At 37.5% G+C, this 20,512-nt stretch overlaps 1 protein-coding gene across 2 annotated transcripts in view; it reads right to left on the reverse strand.

Annotated features, from left to right (window-relative positions):
- The window catches only part of CHN1 (chimerin 1), a 206,456-nt gene that overhangs the window by 130,560 nt on the left and 55,384 nt on the right, over positions 1-20,512 (reverse strand). Inside the window, exons 5-6 of one of the 2 annotated variants that reach the window (XM_086718934.1) lie at positions 4,210-4,241; positions 1,810-1,923 (exon numbers count right to left, since the gene is read on the reverse strand). In XM_086718934.1, coding sequence (XP_086575060.1) covers positions 1,810-1,923; positions 4,210-4,241 — 146 coding nt within the window. Of the gene's footprint in view, positions 1-1,809; positions 1,924-1,999; positions 2,146-4,209; positions 4,242-20,512 lie in introns of those variants that run through there. The other variant, XM_025927733.2, reaches the window with a different exon arrangement.

A 20,512-nucleotide genomic window follows, 5' to 3' on the forward strand; every position in this document is an offset into this window, starting at 1 on the left:
ATCTAATCTCCTCTATTCTCTATTCTAGGATTTCCTGGGCTGGAGTAGATGGAAAGTGATTCAAAAATGACAGGAGTAGCATGAGAGAGGGTGAGAGGGTGGGAAAGAGGTAGAGCTTGAGGGCTTTGGGTGCTACTTTTCTCTACAGCAAACCCTTGACCCTAGGGTGTTTACTGATGTCCTTCAGTGAAAACTGAGGGACAGCCACGCTAGAAGATGAGTGGCAAAATGGCATAATGGAAAGTACCTGAACCTGGCAATGAGGCAAGACTGAGCTCAAATTCAGTTCTGTAAATTACTATGTGATCTCAAAGGGATTTAGGGCAGATGGCAATAAAGGGGAAAGGAAGAAGAGTGTTGTGCAGACACCTGTCCCCCCCTCACCCCCACCCTTCCTTCTTTGTTATTCTGGTCTGTAAATCTTTACATGTACACTCGTTTACCCTAGACACACAGATGACCAGACTATTTGGAAATGAGGTGTTGCAGAATCCTAGAATTACAAAATGTTATGAGTGGAAAGAGGGAAAAACTGACTTTAGGAAGTTCTGTACGATTTATGCCAAATCAGTCTTTAGTTCATCTAGTGGTAATAAAATAACTATCTGAATTCCCAGCCCAGATTTTTTTCCCCTGTATGCCACAATGTAAACCTGAAGAACAATATAATTAAATAATTGAAGGGGGATTTACACTTTATAATTTGCCATAAAAAGCCGATTTCCACGCATGCAATGAGCTTTATTCTGCAAGTACACAATTAATCCAGAATTCAGTACGAAAAAGTACTGAATTACATTGTTCTCCTTGTCAGAAAGATTAAGTCTTGTGGATGAAATTAAGAGCAGTCCCTGCTCGCTCAAACAGGCATGACTGATTGGAGAAAGCATTCGACACGCTCATATTACAGCAATAACATCATCTTTCTGTTCTCTCCTAGTGGCTACCAAAGGAAATTGTCATGTCTTTGACCTTTTTCTTAGGAAGTTTCTACTTTTAAGTCTTTTCGAAAGAATAGATGAATGAATGAACAAAGACAACGGGTAAATATTCCAGGCCTTTGGAGAGGCAGCAATGTTGAATGAGTAAGAACACAGACTCTGAGGCCAGATTATTTGGGTTCACGTACCAGCTACACAAATTTTTAAATGTATGACCTTGGCCAAGTTATTCAATCACTAGGTCCTCAGTTTCCTCATCTGCAACGTGGCGATAGTGACAGAACATATATCCTAGAGTTGCTGAGAAGATTAAATGAGGGTCGAGGCATGACATAAGGTAAGCCCAATGGATAAGCAAGCTACTGTTCTGTTTTTATTGCAGGGTTAATGGAAATATTTGTTTCTGGGCACTGTACTATAAGCTAAGAACAGCCAAAATACTAGGCAAAGTTTAGTTGACAGGAAAGAGCCAAGAGCTCTCAAGAAAAGCTGCTTCAGCCAAAAGCCATCGGAAGAGAAATGATATTGGCTTTAATTTTATGAGTTACAAAGATCTTTTCTTAGCTCCTTTCCTTATTCAAGAAATAGATGGGAGCTGACACAGCAGGACAGACGGGGGAGAATGGGTAAGATGAAATAGAAGAAAGCAGCTACAATAAAAATGCTTTAAAAGTTTTTCAATTCTTAATTACTGAGTGCTACCATTCATGAGGAATTTTTTAAGGGTCTCAAAGCTATTAAAATGGTAATTAGGTCCCAAGAAAACAAGAACCAATTCAATTACATGCTGGATGCTTTTAAAATTTAAAGCCCTCTATTAAGAGGGTTTTAAATGAAGCACAGTTATAATTACAGGTCCATGACCAACCTTAAAGCCAAAGTGTAGGTTCCTGGCTGACGCTGGCTCTCGCGAATGAGGTAACTCCCCTCAGCCACACTCAAGAGCTGGTCTGCTTCTTCTCGGGAGATCATGCCGTGAAACCTAAGAAAAAAGTCATTTCAGAAACTGAATGCTTTCCACCTTTCTCAATAAAGCAAGATAAAACAAATCCCTCCACCTAGACAAAGTACTGCCATATAATCGAAGGGGAGCAGTTGGGTTTAACTCTGCTTGTGTTTCTCTGGGCCTGGCTCCTGGCCAGCTTCTCTGCGGTAACGAGAACCGCACCAAAGTAGTTCTCCAATCCATTTAACAATTGTGAAATCAAAATTCACATCCATCTAAGGGAAGATCAAACCACCTCTCTCAAGAGGACAATTTCCTTCTTATGTAGCCAGCTGACCATATGGACGTACTAAAAAATATACAGAAATGTGTCCCATTTCCTTCCTTCACGCTAGTGGCACTGCTCCAGAATTTTGGCTCACAGTCTATGTTGGCAAGCTGCCAGGACCCTGGGTTGCCCTTAATTGGCATGATTGCCCAATAATGTGCATAATCTGCATCACTGGATACTCAAGCCAAAAGCAAACAACAGGAATACTTGCTTTCGCTCCCTGCTAAAACCCTATTTTTGATTAACGTGGAAAAAAAGCACGAAGAAAAAAACATAAATAACACATTCTTTACACAAAGGCAGTGGATTCATTTATAGTATTCGGACAGGAAACACTGACAAAGAAGGAAAATGTTAGCGGTGACTGCTGATTAATACTAAAAACTAAAAACCACCTTGTATCTGTATGGTGACTTACAATTTACAGAGAACTTACACGGACATTACATCCTTTCAGTAATTCAAGGATAAGTGAACTGAGAGACTGCTCAAGTGAAACCGCGGTTTTTACTGGTATGAAAGAAACAAACGTCATTTGATTATGGAATGATACATTTAAAAGGCCCTGAAACGGCACCTTAATAATTTAGGAACTATACTAGCGGGTAAGTGCTGAGCTTCCGGAGTCTTTCTCGGGGGAACAGTTCTGTCTTTCTCAATTCAAGTCTTAAAACAGTTCATGATACAAATGTTCAAATCATAACAATCAGGGCAGCTAGGTCTGAAAGGAGATTCCAGGAATTCCTTATTCCCATATATTCCTCAGTCGTTCAGAACCAGGTCCATCAGACTCTGCTGGAGGCAAGAAGATGGTAACCTGTCCCTGGTGGTTGCACATTCCATTAGATTAGCATACTGGCATTTTGTTTTACGTTGAAATGACATTAATTAATCAAATTAGTAAAAGTTAGTATTTATTTGTTTTTAAAAGCTCAATTAATTTAAAAGAAAATCTCATTAAAGGACACAAATTTTGGAAAAGAACTTGACAACAAGGGTATTTAAAGAACTATAAAACTGTTCATATCAGTTGAACCAAAATTTCAACCCCAGAAAAAGCTTTATGCGCTGTTTCTGATGGTGTTATTTTTAATAATATAGTTTAAAAGCAAACTAAATGCCAGAAGCAGCAAAGTGACGAAATCATGGTACAACTATAAAAACCAGCAGTGTCTCCCCCCAACTTATGTGTCTGTGTTCTAGTCACAAAAGTCTTGAAAACTTAGACAGAATTTTGAAAAAATTTAAAATATTTGCTATATACATCACCGTTTATCTGATACGATCATAAGTCTTGAAAAACAAATGATTTTATTTGAAGAATGATGGGGTTCTTCATTTGTAGGTGATTTTTATTTTTCTTTCCAAAGGCCTATATTTCTCTTTTTTATATATATACTCAGAAAAACTAGTAGGACTTTAAAAATTATTACATTTTTCATAAAATAGAAAAATGCTCATTATTAATATTAAGTGGAAAAATCAGGCTGTAAAATTGTAATACCTAATTGTTGTAAAACCATTAGGAAGACAGAGCCTCAGAAGGTAATATTTCAAATTGTGAACATTAGTTATTTCTGCACAGCATAAATTCACTTTTAGAAAATTTGGACAATAAAGAAAAGTGTTACAAAAAGCCACCCATCCCACTGTACATACATATGTGAATATATATTGATACACTTAATATATACATACACACACAAATATATACATTTTCCTCATACACATCCAGTATTACTTATCTATATGAATTGCATCTGTATTTTAACATCATTCCATATATACATTTTTCCATGCTCTTTTCTTCTCTACACTTATCTTTATTTTCCATATTTTCACTAATTAGAAGAATTCTATTTCTAATGAAAAAAACAATTTAACTCAAACTTGAATACCTCCTTCATCTTGATTTTTACTAAAAGCATCCATTTACCTGCCTCTCTTACATATTCCAATCTATAAAATGTTTTCTCATAATCCATACTCACTCTCTTCCATAATACTTTGGTCTGTTTTCAACCTATTTGGGAAGAGAAAAAAAAGATATTTGTGAAAATGCAAATGTCCACAACCTAACTCAAAATTTTGCATTTTGTATTTGTGGCAAATTAAAGCATATATATATAATTAAAGCATATATATATAATTATGTATAATAATTATATAGTATAATACTTATATATATAAATGTAATTAAAGCATATTCATATATATATATATATACATAGTTACACATATATATAATTACTCAGCCATAAAAAAGGATGGGATCTTGCCATTTGTAATAATATGGAGATATTATGCAAAGTGAAGTAAGTCAAAGACAAATACTATATGATTTCACTTATAAACAGAATCTAAAAAACAAAGTGAACAGACTCTTAAATACAGAGATCAAATTCATGGTTGCCAGAGGGGAACAAAAGGGAGGGGATGGGTGAAATAGATAAAGGGGATAAAGAGGTGCAAACTTCGGTTATAAAATAAGTCATGGAGATAATAGGGAATGTAGTCAATAATATTGTAGTAAGGTTGTATGGTGACAGATGGTGACTACACTTATTGTGGTGAATACCGAGTAACCTACAGATTTGTTGAATCAATAAGCTGTATACCTGAAACTAATGACATTCTATGTCAATTACACTTCAATAATTTAAAAAAATAAAAAAAAAATAGGGAACCTGGGTAGCTCAGTTGTTAAGCAACTGACTTTGGCTCAGGTTGTGATCTCACAGTTCATGAGTTTGAGTCCCACGTCGGGTGAACTCGTACCGTGCTTTGGATGAGCTCCAGCCCCATGTCGGGTGAGCACGAGCCCCAGGTGAGCCCCGCTTCAATCTCTCTCTCTCCATCCTTCTCTCTCTGCCCCTTGTGGGATTCTCTCATTCTATCCCTCTCTCTCTCTCTCTGCCCCTTGGTCACTTGTGCCCTCTCTCTCTGTCTCAAAAAGAAAAAATTAAAAAATTAAATTACAGAATTTTAAAATTTTTACTAAAAAATTAAAAATGAAAATAAATATATTTATGCCAACATACACCAATAGAGGAATAAGTAAGCTGATTTATAGTAAATGCACAGCTTGGAGGAATGTGTAGCTCTACAGGGACTAACATGAAGAAGTCACCAAGACAAACCATTGAATGCAAACATAAGTTAGGAAATAATTATACAGTATGACACCATTTAGGAAAAGCGCATTTACATGTAACGCTTTAATATATGTTCATAGATCTATAGAGTTGTGGAAAAATATATACCAAATTCCAGTGGTTTCCTTCCAGGACGGTTGGGGAGGAAATGAACTGATAGGCCCATTAGAAAGGCAAAAGAGAGGTTTTAGTATTATCTGTAATATAATTTTTTATTTCTTTTTTATACATTAAAATTTTTTCTATTGGAGAGAGAGTGAGCACAAGTGGGGGAGAAGGGCAGAGGGGGAGAGAGAGAGAGAATCTTAACCCAGGCTCCATGCTCCGCATACAGCCCAACATGAGGCTCGATCCCATGACCCTGAGATCAAAACCTGACCCAAAATTAAGAGTCAGATCCTCAACCGACTGAGCCACCCTAGCACCCCTGTAATATAATTTTTAAACAAAGAATGCATTCATGCATTGCTGATATAGCCGATATCACCTTTAAAAAGCAGAAATCAAGATTAACTTTTGTGTAATTTAATATTAGAGTCTTGGACACATTAGGATCTATTCCCTCAATGGAGTCCCTCAAATCGTAAGATCTTTGGCTGAAGGTAAAAGCTCTTTATCAAGCCTATGGGAATGAAGTAAAATGAAAGGAAAGTTCTTGAATACACCCTACTCATGGATGAAAATTCTCAACAAGTACAAAGTGGCGTGGCTGAGGAACTGGTGGCCATAAATGGTGTAGCAATCCAATGGTGTTACAACCCAAGACAAATAGTGATTATGTCCTACGTTAAATGCACAATAAGCTTCCACTGATTGCCTAAATAGTCATCTTTGTAACACAAATGATTAGGTTTTACATTGCTGAGTAATTATTTTGCTTTACTCAAAGATTTTTTGAATTAAAGGAAATTAGGTAATTTCCTTAGGATGATTAATATTACTGTTAAAATATGCAACAAGCCCAAAATAAAACTGACAAACCCATTGCACCTTGTCTGCATTTCTATAATGGAAATATCAAATAAAACAAGTTTAAACTAATTCTTTTTCTCTCTTATCTAGATAGTGAAGGGGTTCAGAATATGCCATTTTAGGGTAAGGATTATTTTGCACTGAAGGCGATTAAGAAACAGAGAGCATGGAAGAAACAATTAGCCTGCCCCCTTTCCAACTCAAGGCAGGGCATAAATTTCCCTTTGTAAAGGGGGGGGATAGCTTTACAACAAGGAAGAGATAACAGGGAGAGAAAAACACAATGACTTGGGGAACAACTCTTATCATCTGAGGTGACTTGAGTCTGCATAATAAACCTTACCAAACAACCCTTATTTACTAAACATTTCCCAGTCCCCTTCCCACAACTCACCCTAACCCCTCTAAAGCCCAAAACACTTCGGTCTGGTCTCTTCAGCACGCTTCATCATCCTTTGTTCAAGTGGTATAGAAGCCATAGGGTGAAACTGCCTCTTTGGGGTTTTCAATTACCTGCTGTGAGCCCCTCCCTCCTGTGTGCATATGAAATAGACCTGTTGTATTGTTTTGCTTTTTTTTTTCAAGTTTATTTGTTTTGAGAGAGCCCGCAGGGGAGGGGCAGAGAGAGAGGGAGAGAGAGAGAATCCCAAGCAGGCTCTAGGCTGTCAGCACAGTGCCCAAAGCAGAACTCCATCCCACGAACTCTGAGATCCTGACCTGACTGAGCCAAAATCAACAGCTGGACGTTTAACTAACTGAGCCACCCAGCCTCCCCAGAACTTTTCTAGTGTTAATCTCTCTTTTGTCAGTTCGATTTGTTGCCCCCAGGCATTGAACCTAAGAGGATAAAGGAGAAGTTTTTCATTCCCTACAACAGCATTTAGATTTTTGCTGATGTCTAAGATGTCAATACTTAGGTGGTGAGCTGGAATAGTCTCTTCAAACTCATAGGATAGCATTACTCTGATACATAATCAAATAAAAAAGGGTTAGTAATATAAGTAATGATTATTAATGATCCCAACTGATTTACTTTCAAATACATCAAACTGGGAATCTAAATGTCGTATGCAATAATAGAAATGTATTTATATGCTTATACAAACATTTGTATAAGCATAAGCTTCTAAGTTTCTAAAAAAATAATTTTAAAAAATTTTTTTTAACGTTTACTTTTTTTGAGACAGAGAGAGACAGAGCATGAACGGGGGAGGTGAGATCGTGACCTCAGCCGAAGTCGGATGCCCAATCGACTGAGCCACCCAGGCGCCCCACTAAAAAAATAATTTAAAAAAATAAAGTTCATAATAGTAGTTGAGGGACTTTTTACAGTCTGACATCAATATGACTAAGTAAGACCTGATTTTAAATTAGTACTTATGTTGAATTATTTGCTTTGCTTTCTCTAATTTTCTGTTTAGTTAACATTTTTTTCATGATACCATATCATGGGTAGGAAAAATGGCAAACAAGGGGAACAAAAAAGATTCCAACTAAAAATAAAAGATGTTCATAAAATGCTTTGTAGCTTGGCTGTCATACCTCAGAGAAAGAAAGTTTTAAGTTAATCTACCATTATTAAATATGACATAAAGTACAAAGTACAAGAATTCAATAAATAGACGCCATTTTACAATACTTGAAATATCAATGGAATTTGTTACATTAACATTTACTGTAGTTTTATAACTAATGAACTATTTTTTTAATGATTATTTTTTAATATACAGTGTTATATATTTTCTTTACATATATACACATATATATACGTATACATATATATACGTACACATATATTATCTATACGTATATATACATACAGATATATACATACAGATATATATGTGTACGTATATATGTATATATATACGTACAAATATATACATATAGATATATATGTATACGTATATATGTATATATATACATGCAGATATACACATATAGATATATATGTATATGTATATATACATATAATTTGAGAGAGAGAGAGAGAGAGAGAGAGAGAGAGAGAGAGGGAGGGAGAGGGAGAGAAAATCTTAAGCAGGCTCCACACACAGTGCAGAGCCACATGGAGGGCTTGATCCCATGACCCTGAGATCATGACCTGAGTTGAAATCAAGATTTGGATGCTCAACTGACTGAGCCACCCAGCCACCAAGAACTATTTTCTTCATATGTAAAACATTTTAATCAAATTCACCAATCACACTCTTTCAAATTAAAGAAGCCTTATTTCTTATCTTATTTTCCACAAAAACAAGAAGAGCTTGTTTAATATATGTTTCTTGCTCTCCAAAGGAAATCTGGAAACTGTAGAAATAAACACTAAAAGCATTATAAATGTTAATTCCCCCCCTCCTCCTCTACAACGTTATAGACTGACCTTTCAGATTAGTTTTTTTTCACTAAGGCAACTTTATCCCATGACTATAAATCAGAACAGTTGTTCCCCCACCCACAAATTTTTCTAATTTAAATTCAAATTTAAAGAACATGTAATTCTGAAGGCAATGTCACGAGAACAGTGAAGCAGAAAATTCAGAAAATTTCCAAAATGTTTAATGCTGCTCTTTTCTAACAGTGGTATTGACCTGGTTAGAAGTTACAGAAAATCATTATCTCTTTCTTGTTCCCACTGTAAAAATAGTACTTGGAGGCAGGTACTTTAAACCGAGTCTGGAAGTCTATACGATGCTTGTAAAAGTTAGGGTATACATATATGAAATTGTAAGAAATAACAGAACCCTGGCCAAATATTTACTATTTTTTTCAGGCAGCAGTCTAGAGTATATATATATATAAAGTCTACACACAAAGTACAAATTGTGTCAAGATTTTGTTTTGCATTGTTTTTCAAAGTGGCTCAGTTGTTTAGAGACATAGAAGAGGGGAAAAGGGAGAAAAATACACATTTGGTATTTGCTTCCTACAATGGTAGATTCTGAATTAGTAAGTCACTCAGTACTCTAACTTTGGATCTATTTTAGTTTCCTGTATTAGTCAGGCAGGAGGAAAGCGAGAAGGAAGTGAGAGGAAGAACAGGAGGAGGAATTTTACAACCGCTCAAGGACAATCAAAGACTACAAATGGAGGGGTGCTTGGGTGGCTCGGTGAGTTAAGCATCCAACTTTGTCTCAGGTCATGATCTCGCAGTTCATGGGTTCGAGTCCCACATCAGGCTCTGTGCTCATGGCTCAGAGCCTGGAGCCTGCTTCAGATTCTGTTTCTCCTTCTTTCTCTGCCCCTCCCCCACTTATTCTCTCTCTCTCTCTCTCTCTCTCTCTCTCTCTCTCTCTCTCTCTCTCCACCCCCCCCCAAATAAATAAATATATACACACATACATACATATGTACAAGACTGGAACTGGATAACCCGGAAGGATGTGCTACATGTAAACAATGCACAGTTTTCCACTGAAGTACAATTTTTGTTCACTACATTTTCTAAATTACTAGGTTTTTTTGACTGCACTTTATACCACAGAAAATATCAACATGGGTAATAGTTAAGCTTCAACAAGCCATAATAATTTAAACTTACAACAACTTAAAAAAAAAAAACAGTGCCAGCATAGTGGAGGAGTAAGTACACATCAAATAACTACATGGCTGGAAATGACTTCTAGGGAAGAAGTGAGAAAAAAGAGATCAGAAATGTTATAGAACTTACAAAGACTGTTTAATTTTTTATCCTCCATTAACAGTAAGATAAACTTCTAGGTACCTGCCGCCCTCAATTCTGTAGCATTCTTGGTGATATTTAGATCAAAGTGAAAAGTGCTAAGAACGCAGCTTCCTTTTCATTGTATGTTAGACTTAGCCAAGAAAACCACTAACCTTCAGCATGCCAAATAGGTTATTTCTCTATTTACTGTCAGATTTCACAAATTCAATGAAGAAAACGTATTTACAGGGTTTTTTTTTTCAAGCTCTGTAATTACTACTCAGTGACCTGGTAAACACCAGTTATTCAGCTTCCTGATATTAGTTTCTTCTTTCTTTTATTAATAGACTGAACTAAAAAAGGATAACAGATAAATTTAAAAACACAAGATTCTTTGTTCACTACTTTCCCACCTTAGATTAAAGCAACTTGTAGGTTTTGGGAATAGAGAGGTAGAAACCACCAATCTGTTTATGTAACAGTTAATGTGGTAAAGGAGCTCTTTTTGGAATTGTAGTTGTGATCTCCAATTTTATAAATATACTTCTACATTAGGGCATCGCAGATTGTGACATCGAAGCATATCTTACTACCCAATTGCTTACGAACACTGAATTTTAAACAAGAGCAAAAAAATGACACCAAAAAGGGGCCCTTTCAAAAGTAAAATAAGGTGAAAACAGGCTCTGAGTGACAGGCTGATTTTAAAATAAACAGTTGGTTTTACTAATTCAACAAACAGGACTAGTCAGCATTCATAAAACAATACTTTCCAGCCGCATACTTTAAGTGTTAAATAACGAATGGTCACAACACCCAAGAGATCTATGAGCATGATAACCTTTATTTTTAGAACCCGAAGTTCTAAAGCTATATATAGCCTGTCAGCATATAGCAGCAATCAGTTGTGAAGCTACAATTGCAATTCAGGTGCTGTCTTCCCACTTCTGAAACAAACTCTTGTGCTCCCACCCAGCAAAATAAGTCCTCTAAAACAGAGTAAACATAAAACAAATGCTTCATACCCCCAATTCATTCACATAACCAATGTCTTTATTAAGCACCTACTTATGTGTCAAGCACTGTTCAAGGCACCTGGGACATACTGTTGAACGACACAGACCAAGATCCTACCCTCACGGAGCTTATATTCAAGGAAAAGGATATCGCAATAAACAATAAAGATAATAAATAAGTAAACTACACAGTATGTTACAAAATGAAAAGTGTTATAAAAACAACGTAGAATAAGTAAGGACTGTAAATGCTGGGGGGTTGACAAAGTAGAATTTTAAATACAGTGGCCAGGATGGGCCTTACTGACAAGGGAAGACTTGAGAAGACTTAAAGACTATGAGGAGAAATATTAGAGAGAAGAACATTCCAGAAAAAGGAGTTGGTGCAAGAGCTTGGAGAGAGGAGCACAGTTGGAGTATGTGAAAAACAAGAAGGCTGGTCTGGTTGAAGCAGGATGGGCTAGAGAAGAAGAGACAGGGAAACAGTAGGAGATAAGCACAAAAAAAATAAAGTGGATGGGGAGATTATATAGGGCTTCAGAAGCCCTTGTAAGGACTTGGCTTTTACTCTGGGTGAAATGGGGAGCCACTGCACGGTTCTGAGTAGAAAAGTGACGAGATCTGACTGAAGTTCTAAAAGGAAACTTCTGTGATGAGAGCAGACTACGAGGGGAAAGATCAGTTAAGGACTATTTCAGTCACACAACTGAGAGATTACTGTATGTTGGGGCAGAATAATTAACGATGACAAATTGGCTTAAATATATACCAACTAGACACAACAGAAGTTTATTTCTTGCTTGTATAACATCTCTAATGGATTAGTATTCAGGTCAGGAAGACCAACATCCAAGCAGCTTCCATCTTTTAGCTTTGCCACCATCTTTTCGAGATCCCCTGTTTTTATCTGAATCCAAGCAGAAAGGAACGTAACACAGAGGAACTTAGATGGGAAGGTTTAACGGGTCCGGCATTCAAGTTCACTTCTATTCCACAAGAGAGCTGTCATATAGATAAAGATGGAGAGATTTAGCCCAACCAGGTTTCTAAAGAAAGGAAGAATGAATTTAGGTGGGTGTCTAGCAGTTCTCACAGTTCATACCCAAATGGCAGCCATGGAAGCAAGTGGTAGGATTCTTGATGTATTGTGCACATATTCTGAAAATAGACCCAGTATGGTTTCCTGATTAATCATGGGTTGGTGAGAGGGGAAAAAAAAAAAAAAGAAAGAAAGAAAGAAGAAGAAAAAACCTCAAGGATGCTGCATGGTTTTTGATCTAAGCAACTGGAAGGAACAGCCATTAACCGACACGTGGAAAGCTTTGTTTGGTAAAGCAGGTTTGGGGAGGAGGGTAAAGTTCAGTTCTGTTTTGGATGTGTTATATTTGAGATGACATCAAGGGAGGATATAGAAGAAGCAATTGATTACATGGTCTGGAATTTGGGGAAAGAAGACTGGACTGGGAAATGTAAGTTTTATTAAAACCTGAAACAGCAACCTCACCAGGGAATAAATAGAGGCAGAGAAGAAATGAAGATCAAGGATTGAGCCCCAGAACACCTGAACACTGAAGCCAGGGAGAAGACAAACCAGCAAAGGTGACTGTGAGGGCAGGAGAAAAACCAAAAGGCTGTTGTCCTGGAAATGAAGTGAGGAGAGGGTATGGAGAGTCATCATCTGTACCACGTGCTGCTGACTGGACAAGCAGAACTGGCCATTAGATCGAGCAAATTGGAACTCATTGGTGACCTTGCCTTACGCAGTTCTACTGGAACGGTAGTGGGTTAACAGCCTGACTGAAGTGGGTTTAAGAGAAAATAGGAGGAGCAGGATTGGAAGCAGCAAGTATAGGCAACAGTTTCAAGTGTTTTCTACAAAGGGGAACAAAGAAATTGGGCAGGGCAGATGGAAAAAGTAGGGTCAAGACAATTCTTTAAGATGGGAGAAATAACAGGATGTTTGTGGGCTGATGTAAAAAGCAAAACACTGCTGATGATAAGAGAGGGGAGATTGCTAGGATTGAGTCCTCAAGGAGATGAAAGGAAATGGAATCGAGTGTAGTGGACAGCTTACCATGATTTAGGACAACAGGCAAGAATGCAGAACACGTGGACCCAAACCCTGCCGGCTGGTGAAGTTTGTGGAAATCCTCTGATTGCTTCCATCAGGAATAAAGTAGGATATAAAATTATGAGCTGGGAATTAGGGGAGGAAGAAGGTATTGAAGGTTTGAGGGGAAAGCATGGTATGATTACCAGTGAGCAGGAAGTATCAACTTGAGGTTCATAAATTTCTTGTGAAGCCTATTCGGCACTTCGTTTTCCTCCAGCCATATACAGTTTCTTGGAAGTACATGAGGAGTAGGCAGATGTAGATTTTAAACAGGGTTGTGGTTTTGCCAAGCAAGTATGACATTAGAGAAGATCGCGAGAGGGAAGCAGACTGGCTCGCCATCATCTACCTAGACTTCTCTCTCATTCAGCTCCATGACTCTCTACTCACCAGAGTCCTGTGAATTCTACCGCTTCACCTATTCCCATTCCCGCCCCTCTTGGTTATTTTCAGGAACGGTGTCGTATTATGTGCCTTCATCACTTTCCCCTACGATTATTGTAACCCCTCCTAAACCAGTCTTTTTGTCTCTAAAATGTCCATCTTCCTTTCCAGTCCATCTTCCACACTGCAGACAGAATGTGCTTTCTATGTCTAAGTCCAATCGCATGAACACACTTTCACTCTCCACAGCTATCAGGATAAACTCCCAAGGTCTATGCTTAGAACACGGAAGTTTTTATTAGCGATGCTTGCTTAGCTCTGCTGTCGCATCTGCCACACTCCCACAAGAACTCTGCACTTGCCCACAGGAACTGCACACGCGTAACCAGGCAACTGCCACCAGATCTGCCGTAATGCTGGATTCATTGCTCCAGCCTCTAGCTAGACAGGAAGCTCCTTGAGGAGAGGGGACTTGCTTTATTTGACTTGAATCTTGAAGACTTAGCAGACAGAAGCCCCTCAGAGAATACTGATTCAATGAATAAATACACACAGGCCACAAAAAGAACTGGAGCCTAAGAGCTATAGGCATTAATATACGTATTTTTGCAAACCATATAACAAGAGCATTATGTTGCAAAATAAAGTACGCAACAATATTCATTCATCCAACAAACATTTATGAGCCTTTATTATGCAGAAGTCATCATAGCCAGGTGCTGAATATAATCTGCCGGGGTGAGACAGTAAGTAGAGAAATGATTACCGTCAATTTCATACTTCCGTAACCAGATTTGAAGAGAGACTTTTTTTTTTTTTTTAATTTTTTTTTTCAACATTTATTTATTTTTGGGACAGAGAGAGAGACAGAGCATGAACGGGGGAGGGGCAGAGAGAGAGGGAGACACAGAATCGGAAACAGGCTCCAGGCTCTGAGCCATCAGCCCAGAGCCTGACGCGGGGCTCGAACTCCCGGACCGCGAGATCGTGACCTGGCTGAAGTCGGACGCTTAACCGACTGCGCCACCCAGGCGCCCCGAAGAGAGACTTTTTAAAACATGTGCTGGCAAAATGTGTATCAAATATACATCTGACCGGTACTGTGACTAGAATTAGAATACAACGCGAAATGTGTAACTTTCTCCGTATTTCTCATTACACTAACAGCACTGAACTTGAGTTTGATGCATTCCGTCCAGCCTTAGCCTGCCTTACCCATTACCCTGGAAAACACAACTGGTTGTTATAGTAAGAAGCAGCGTCCTCAGAACTGCTATCCAGCTCCCTGCAACACCAGCTCCAAAATGTGTCACAAAGAGCAGAGATTTGGTTTTGTGCACTTAAAAGTCGTAACTACATTCCCACTCTTTGGCTGCCAGAAAAAATAAAAAGTGTATCCATTTTAAGACTTTGTGTTTAAGATGCTTAAATGCCAAACTAGTTTGATTTACATCATATTAGTACAAATCAACTAAAGATATGGAAGTTCCTTGATATCTCTACTCAAATATACATATTGTGTACCTGTATAATTTATACCTGTATCTCTCTCTCTCTCTCTCTCTCTCTCTCTCTCTCTCTCTCTCTCTCTCTCTCCCCAACCCCCCCCCCCCCCCCACATTTACTTAAATTCAACCAGGTGCTTGACATAAAATAACAAAATCAGGGTGTCTGGGTGACTCGGTCAGTTAAGTGTCTGACTTCAGCACCTACTTCAGATCCTCTCTCTCCCTCTCTTTCTGCCCCTCTCCTGCTCGCTCATTCTCTCTCTCTCTCTCCCTCAAAAATAAACATTTTTTAAAAAATAACAAAATCACTTTACATAACTGAAAATCTCATAAGTATATATGTGATATATTTATTATAAGCTATATTTCATTGCATTATATATTTATACATTTCTACATTGATCCAGAGCTGCATACACAAACATATACACTTTACAGGTGATAAGCGATTTCTAGGGGAAATTCTGATTATGTAAGACTTTCACTTCACATGCTAAATTCTGAATTCACTCCACTGTAAGATAAAACTGCACCCTAACAATATTATTAAGAATCATTTTCAGGCTTTTAAGTATTTGCTTAGTCTCTAAAGCATGCCTAAAATACTTAGTTGTGGACCTGGACATCTTTCCTTCAAAAAGAACTATTTATATTTAAATTTCAACATTTTTCTCCTAACAAATAGCCTTTAATAAAAAACGTTCTATGTTTCAGGGCACTGGGGTGATTCAGTCGGTCAAGAGCCTGACTCTTGATTTCAGCTCAGGTCATGATTTCACTGTTCGTGAGTTCGAGCACTGCATTGGGCTCTGTGCTGACAGCAAGGAGACTGCTAGGGATTCTCTCTCCCTCTCTGCCTCTTCCTACTTATGTCCTCTCTCTCTCTCTCTCTCTCAAAAATAATTATTTTTTAAAATGTTCTATATTTTAACACTCATAATGGCAATTGGAAAGATCTTCTGAAATTAGAAAAAAAGCATTACAATTTTATTTTGTTAAATTATGTTATTTCTTACTACCAGATATACCGTGTTTTACGAGTTCTGTCTTCAATAATTTATGATTTGTTTGAACAGAATTCAGGTTTTAAAATACAGTGTTATGTGTCTTGATCTGATGAATGCTAATAGCAATTCAGCTGAGAAAGTGCAGAATATGGAGCTCATCACTGGCTAAGGGCTTAGACCACAAGAGAAAGTCACAAAACATGGCTGGCAACTAAATGCGTACTCCCTTTGGGTGTGCCTAATTCCCCAGCCTCTGAATTGATAACCTGCAATACAATGCTACGGTTAGAAGAAAAGGGAAGAGAAATGTTCATGTACACGTGAACAGGGTCATTTCTCCCTCTCTTATGACTGCAGACATTTCCTTAAAGACAATGTCACTGGACCATTTTTATAGTTATAATTAGTGCCCATAGAATTTAATAACCTTTATTTAAAAGAACCATCAGTTTATCTACCGCATTAACTTTTCTCTTTTTCTCTCCCCATTCCGGTGGTAATTAAATCCTGTTTCCTTTTCCCCCTTAAAAACACAGTGGCCTCTTAGTGCTTAATGTCCCAACTCCAATTCCCCAGTTAAATATTTGAGGTTGAACATCAACTGGTTACTCAGTACATTTTTATCTTTAGTGCTCATCACTCCCAAGGACCTTTAATTCTCCCACATTATTTATCATTTAATCAAGACTAAGACTGAAACTTTCTTTATCCAAGAAGTATTTTTACATTAGCTCCATCTCACTGATGCACGCTTTACTTTCATTTCAAATAGATATCTAAGTTATTTGTTTTGCAGGAATTTAATGAGATTGACTATTGCTCAAAGTAGGTTATTAGCGTTAGTGACATACTCTTGGTATCTATATTTATAAATTTAACATTACAGCAATATTGAGTGGGAATGTCATGTCTTTAAAATGAGACCATTTCCCACTATTTATTAATTGTCCGTTAGTTATCACCTGGTGAAAACAGGAAGATGTTGTTATTACAGAAATTGGTCACATACAGAAATATCACTACTGACTTGCTAATTAAATATGCATATTTTATGTATGCATAACTACCCTTTATTAAGCAAAGTTGAGTAGCTAATAGGTTATCAGTTCTGAACAATGTGTGACGGTGGTTACAGTCTGATAGAAGGGCCAGTCCACAGTAAATCCTTTTGCACACAAAGCAGCATTCCTTGCCCACCAATTTTTAAAAAATTTTTTAAAGTGTATTTGTTTTCGAAAGAGAGCATGAGCGGGAGAGGGTCAGAGAGAGAGGGAGACAAAGGATCAGAAGCAGGCTCTAGGCTCCGAGCTGTCAGCACAGAGCCCAAAGTGGGGCTCAAACTCACAAACTGTGAGATCATGACCTGAGCCGAAGTAGGACACCGGACCGACTGAGCAACCCAGATGCCCCCCTTGCTCACCAATTTGCCCTTAGAACATGATCACTAACTTCTTGTGAAAGAAACCTAAGCAGACTGAAAACAATTTAAATAAGAAAATTTAGGGTCACCTGAGTGGCTCAGTTGGTTAAGCATCTGACTCTTGATTTCAGCTCAGGTCATGATCTCACAGTTCATGAGTTCAGGCCCGACATGTCAGGCTCTGTGTGGGCTAACAGTGTGGAGCCTGCTTGGGATTCTCTTTCTCCCTCTCTCTCTCTGCCCCTCCCCTGCTCACACACACTCTCTCTCAAAATAAATAAATAAAACATTTTTAAAAAAAAGAAAGAAATTCATCTTTAAAAGAAAACGGGAAAATTTAAGTAAGAAAATCTCAATTGTATCCCTTGTTTTCCAGTACTTATATGCCTTCCTTTAACCAACAGTATAGAATATGACTCTCTTGTTTTTCAGGGCATGGCAGTATTTTGTCAACTACGTCACAAAACTAAATCAAGAGAAATTATTTTCAGAGACTCTAAGAGCCATCCAATCTCCTAGCATTCTATGTCGTCTCTTTGTATCAAGGTGGATCATCAGAAGGCTACAGTTTAGCCCTTTAACAATTAGCTTCAGTAATTTGTTGCTCCTTAATGTTATGCCAGCTGCTATAAGAAACGATCATAAACCTACTTTTGCTGTAAGACTGTAGCTGCTCAATGTAAGTAACATCAACAAATGTATTTCATTTAGTAAGCTACATAATTTTTTTAAAGAATTTAGTTCAGGTAAAAACTGGATCTTATTAGCCTTTCTGATCCTTAAGAATTGCGTACTTTATTACTCTGATTCCCTTTTCACACAATTTTATTGATCCTTAATCAGCACTGCAATCAACCGGCATATATGTGTTTTTTATTTTCCTCAACTTTTCTTTCTGAATTCCTTTTCTTATGTCTTCATTTAGGTGGCCTCAAATTCTGAGAAAGGCAAAGTACAGATATTTCTCAATAAAGATAACTGCGTTAATAACACTTCCAGACTTTTCACAGAACTACTGCCAATATCTTACTTTCTCTTAAAAGTTTAAAAAGTTGTGTCTCACCAGAGTATAACAGAATGAAACATTTTACTAGATAGCATTTATAAAAAATGTTCACTACATATAAAATTATTTCGTCATGCTTGATCATGGCACAGTAGCAATAAAATGCAATCATCAAGCGCTACCCCATACACACAGACGTGCAGACTGGACACCTACCAATACTTAAATTGCAGCAGGACACTTAAAAGATAATCTCATGAAATCCCTGACTAATTTGATAAATTAATTTTATGACTATATGCTTTCAGGGCTGTTCAATGTTTAGCCAGTTTTCACAATAACAGAATCCATTTCACATGTTTTTAAACAATGGAGAAGCAATTCTTTTTAATAGTATATCATCTAAGAAAGTTATTAGGATTCCCTATTACCTAATATATAGTTCATATTCAAATTTCTCTAATTATACCCAAAATGTGCAGCCTTAAATAGAGAGAGAGCTCTCTGTCTCTACGACCCTCTCAAGGTAGGCATACTGCATACGGTGGTCATATGTCTTTAGTCTCCTTCATTTTAGAATGTTCCCACCACTGTTATTTCTTTTATGAAAAGGACATTTGCAGGACCGATGTCTTACAGAATGTACACATTTTGGATCTGATTCATACTTCACAAACAGATTTAAGTGAAACATTTTTGGCGTAAGTACTATCTAGATGGTATTGTGTATGCCTCATTACATCACATCCAGAGACACGTCAGTTTGTCCCAATACAGGTAATGCTAAAGTTGATCATGTAGATAAGGGTGAGCGTGCCAGATCCCTCCACTATAAAAATATATCTTTCTCCTTGCAATGCATAAATAATTAGTAGGGTGATGCCTTAAAACCATGTAAACATTCTCTTCACCTACAATCTTTTTACTCAATGGTTTTAATGTCCAGTGATGATCCTTGCTTGACTCAATTATCAGCACAATCATTATCACTCCTTCTACATGTTTAGCTATGTTTCTGCTGTAAAGGACTTTATACTCTGTCCCTCTGTTGTTTTTTTTTCCTTTGTATTGGGGTAGTTTTTTTGGTAAGCATCATTATGGACCAACAGATTATCTTTTCTGTGTTATCTGTGATAACCCTTCAAGTGGGCTCCTAGGATCTTTTGACATGTCCCCATCCGTTTGAGTTCTTCTTGCTTTCCGATATAAAAGGTTCCAAGCAGTCATTGCACCATGTTCTGGAATCAGGAATTCTTGTAAGGAACAGTGGCTCCTTTCAGTAGGAGATAGTATTTGGAAACCAAATTTGGGCACCGAGTATGTTTACTCTTACGAGGGCATCACTGCTTCTAAGCCCTTTCCACGGACTGCAATAGAAAATATACTTTTAAAAATCTGTGAATTCACATTCATGCCTCCAACTCGAATTCAAAGCTCCATATTTATATCTCCCACGAACACTGGCTCCCCAAAATCTAATATAGTTACTCATTTGTTCTATCCTGTATTACACACAAAATAATTTCAGAATTACCACACAAAGTGTTACTGACAACAACAAATTGCTAAGTATAAAGATCTCTTTGCAGGTTATGATTCTTAGTACATTTCCCTCTAAGTTTGTATGGTCAGAATAATGTTTATATGCTATGTAAATTAATTTTGGGGTGAGGATGCTATGAATTTGTTAGGTTCATTTGTTTCTATTTGTATTCAATTTTAGGGTTTGCTTTTTAAATCATTTTTTACTTAATTCTGTTGTTTGAATATGTGAAATACTTGCATAGTTCAAAAGTTGCAACTATATAAAAACATCATCAGAGAGGTCTGACTTCCATCCTTATCCTCCCCACTCTGCCCCCCGCAGCCCCACCCCTGCCCCACTCCTTACAGATAACTATTTCACCGGTCTCTGGGTTAATCCTTCCCGTGTTTCTCTTTTGCACAAAACGCTGAACTTTTTTCCTATTTTTCCCTTTTTTACTACTCCAAAGGGACCATAATTACCATACAGGCACACCTCATTTTATTGTGCACTTGACAGACACT

This window comes from Puma concolor, chromosome C1, assembly GCF_028749965.1.
Source record: "Puma concolor isolate L17-30 chromosome C1, mPumCon1.1.hap2, whole genome shotgun sequence".
Lineage (NCBI taxonomy): Eukaryota > Metazoa > Chordata > Mammalia > Carnivora > Felidae > Puma > Puma concolor.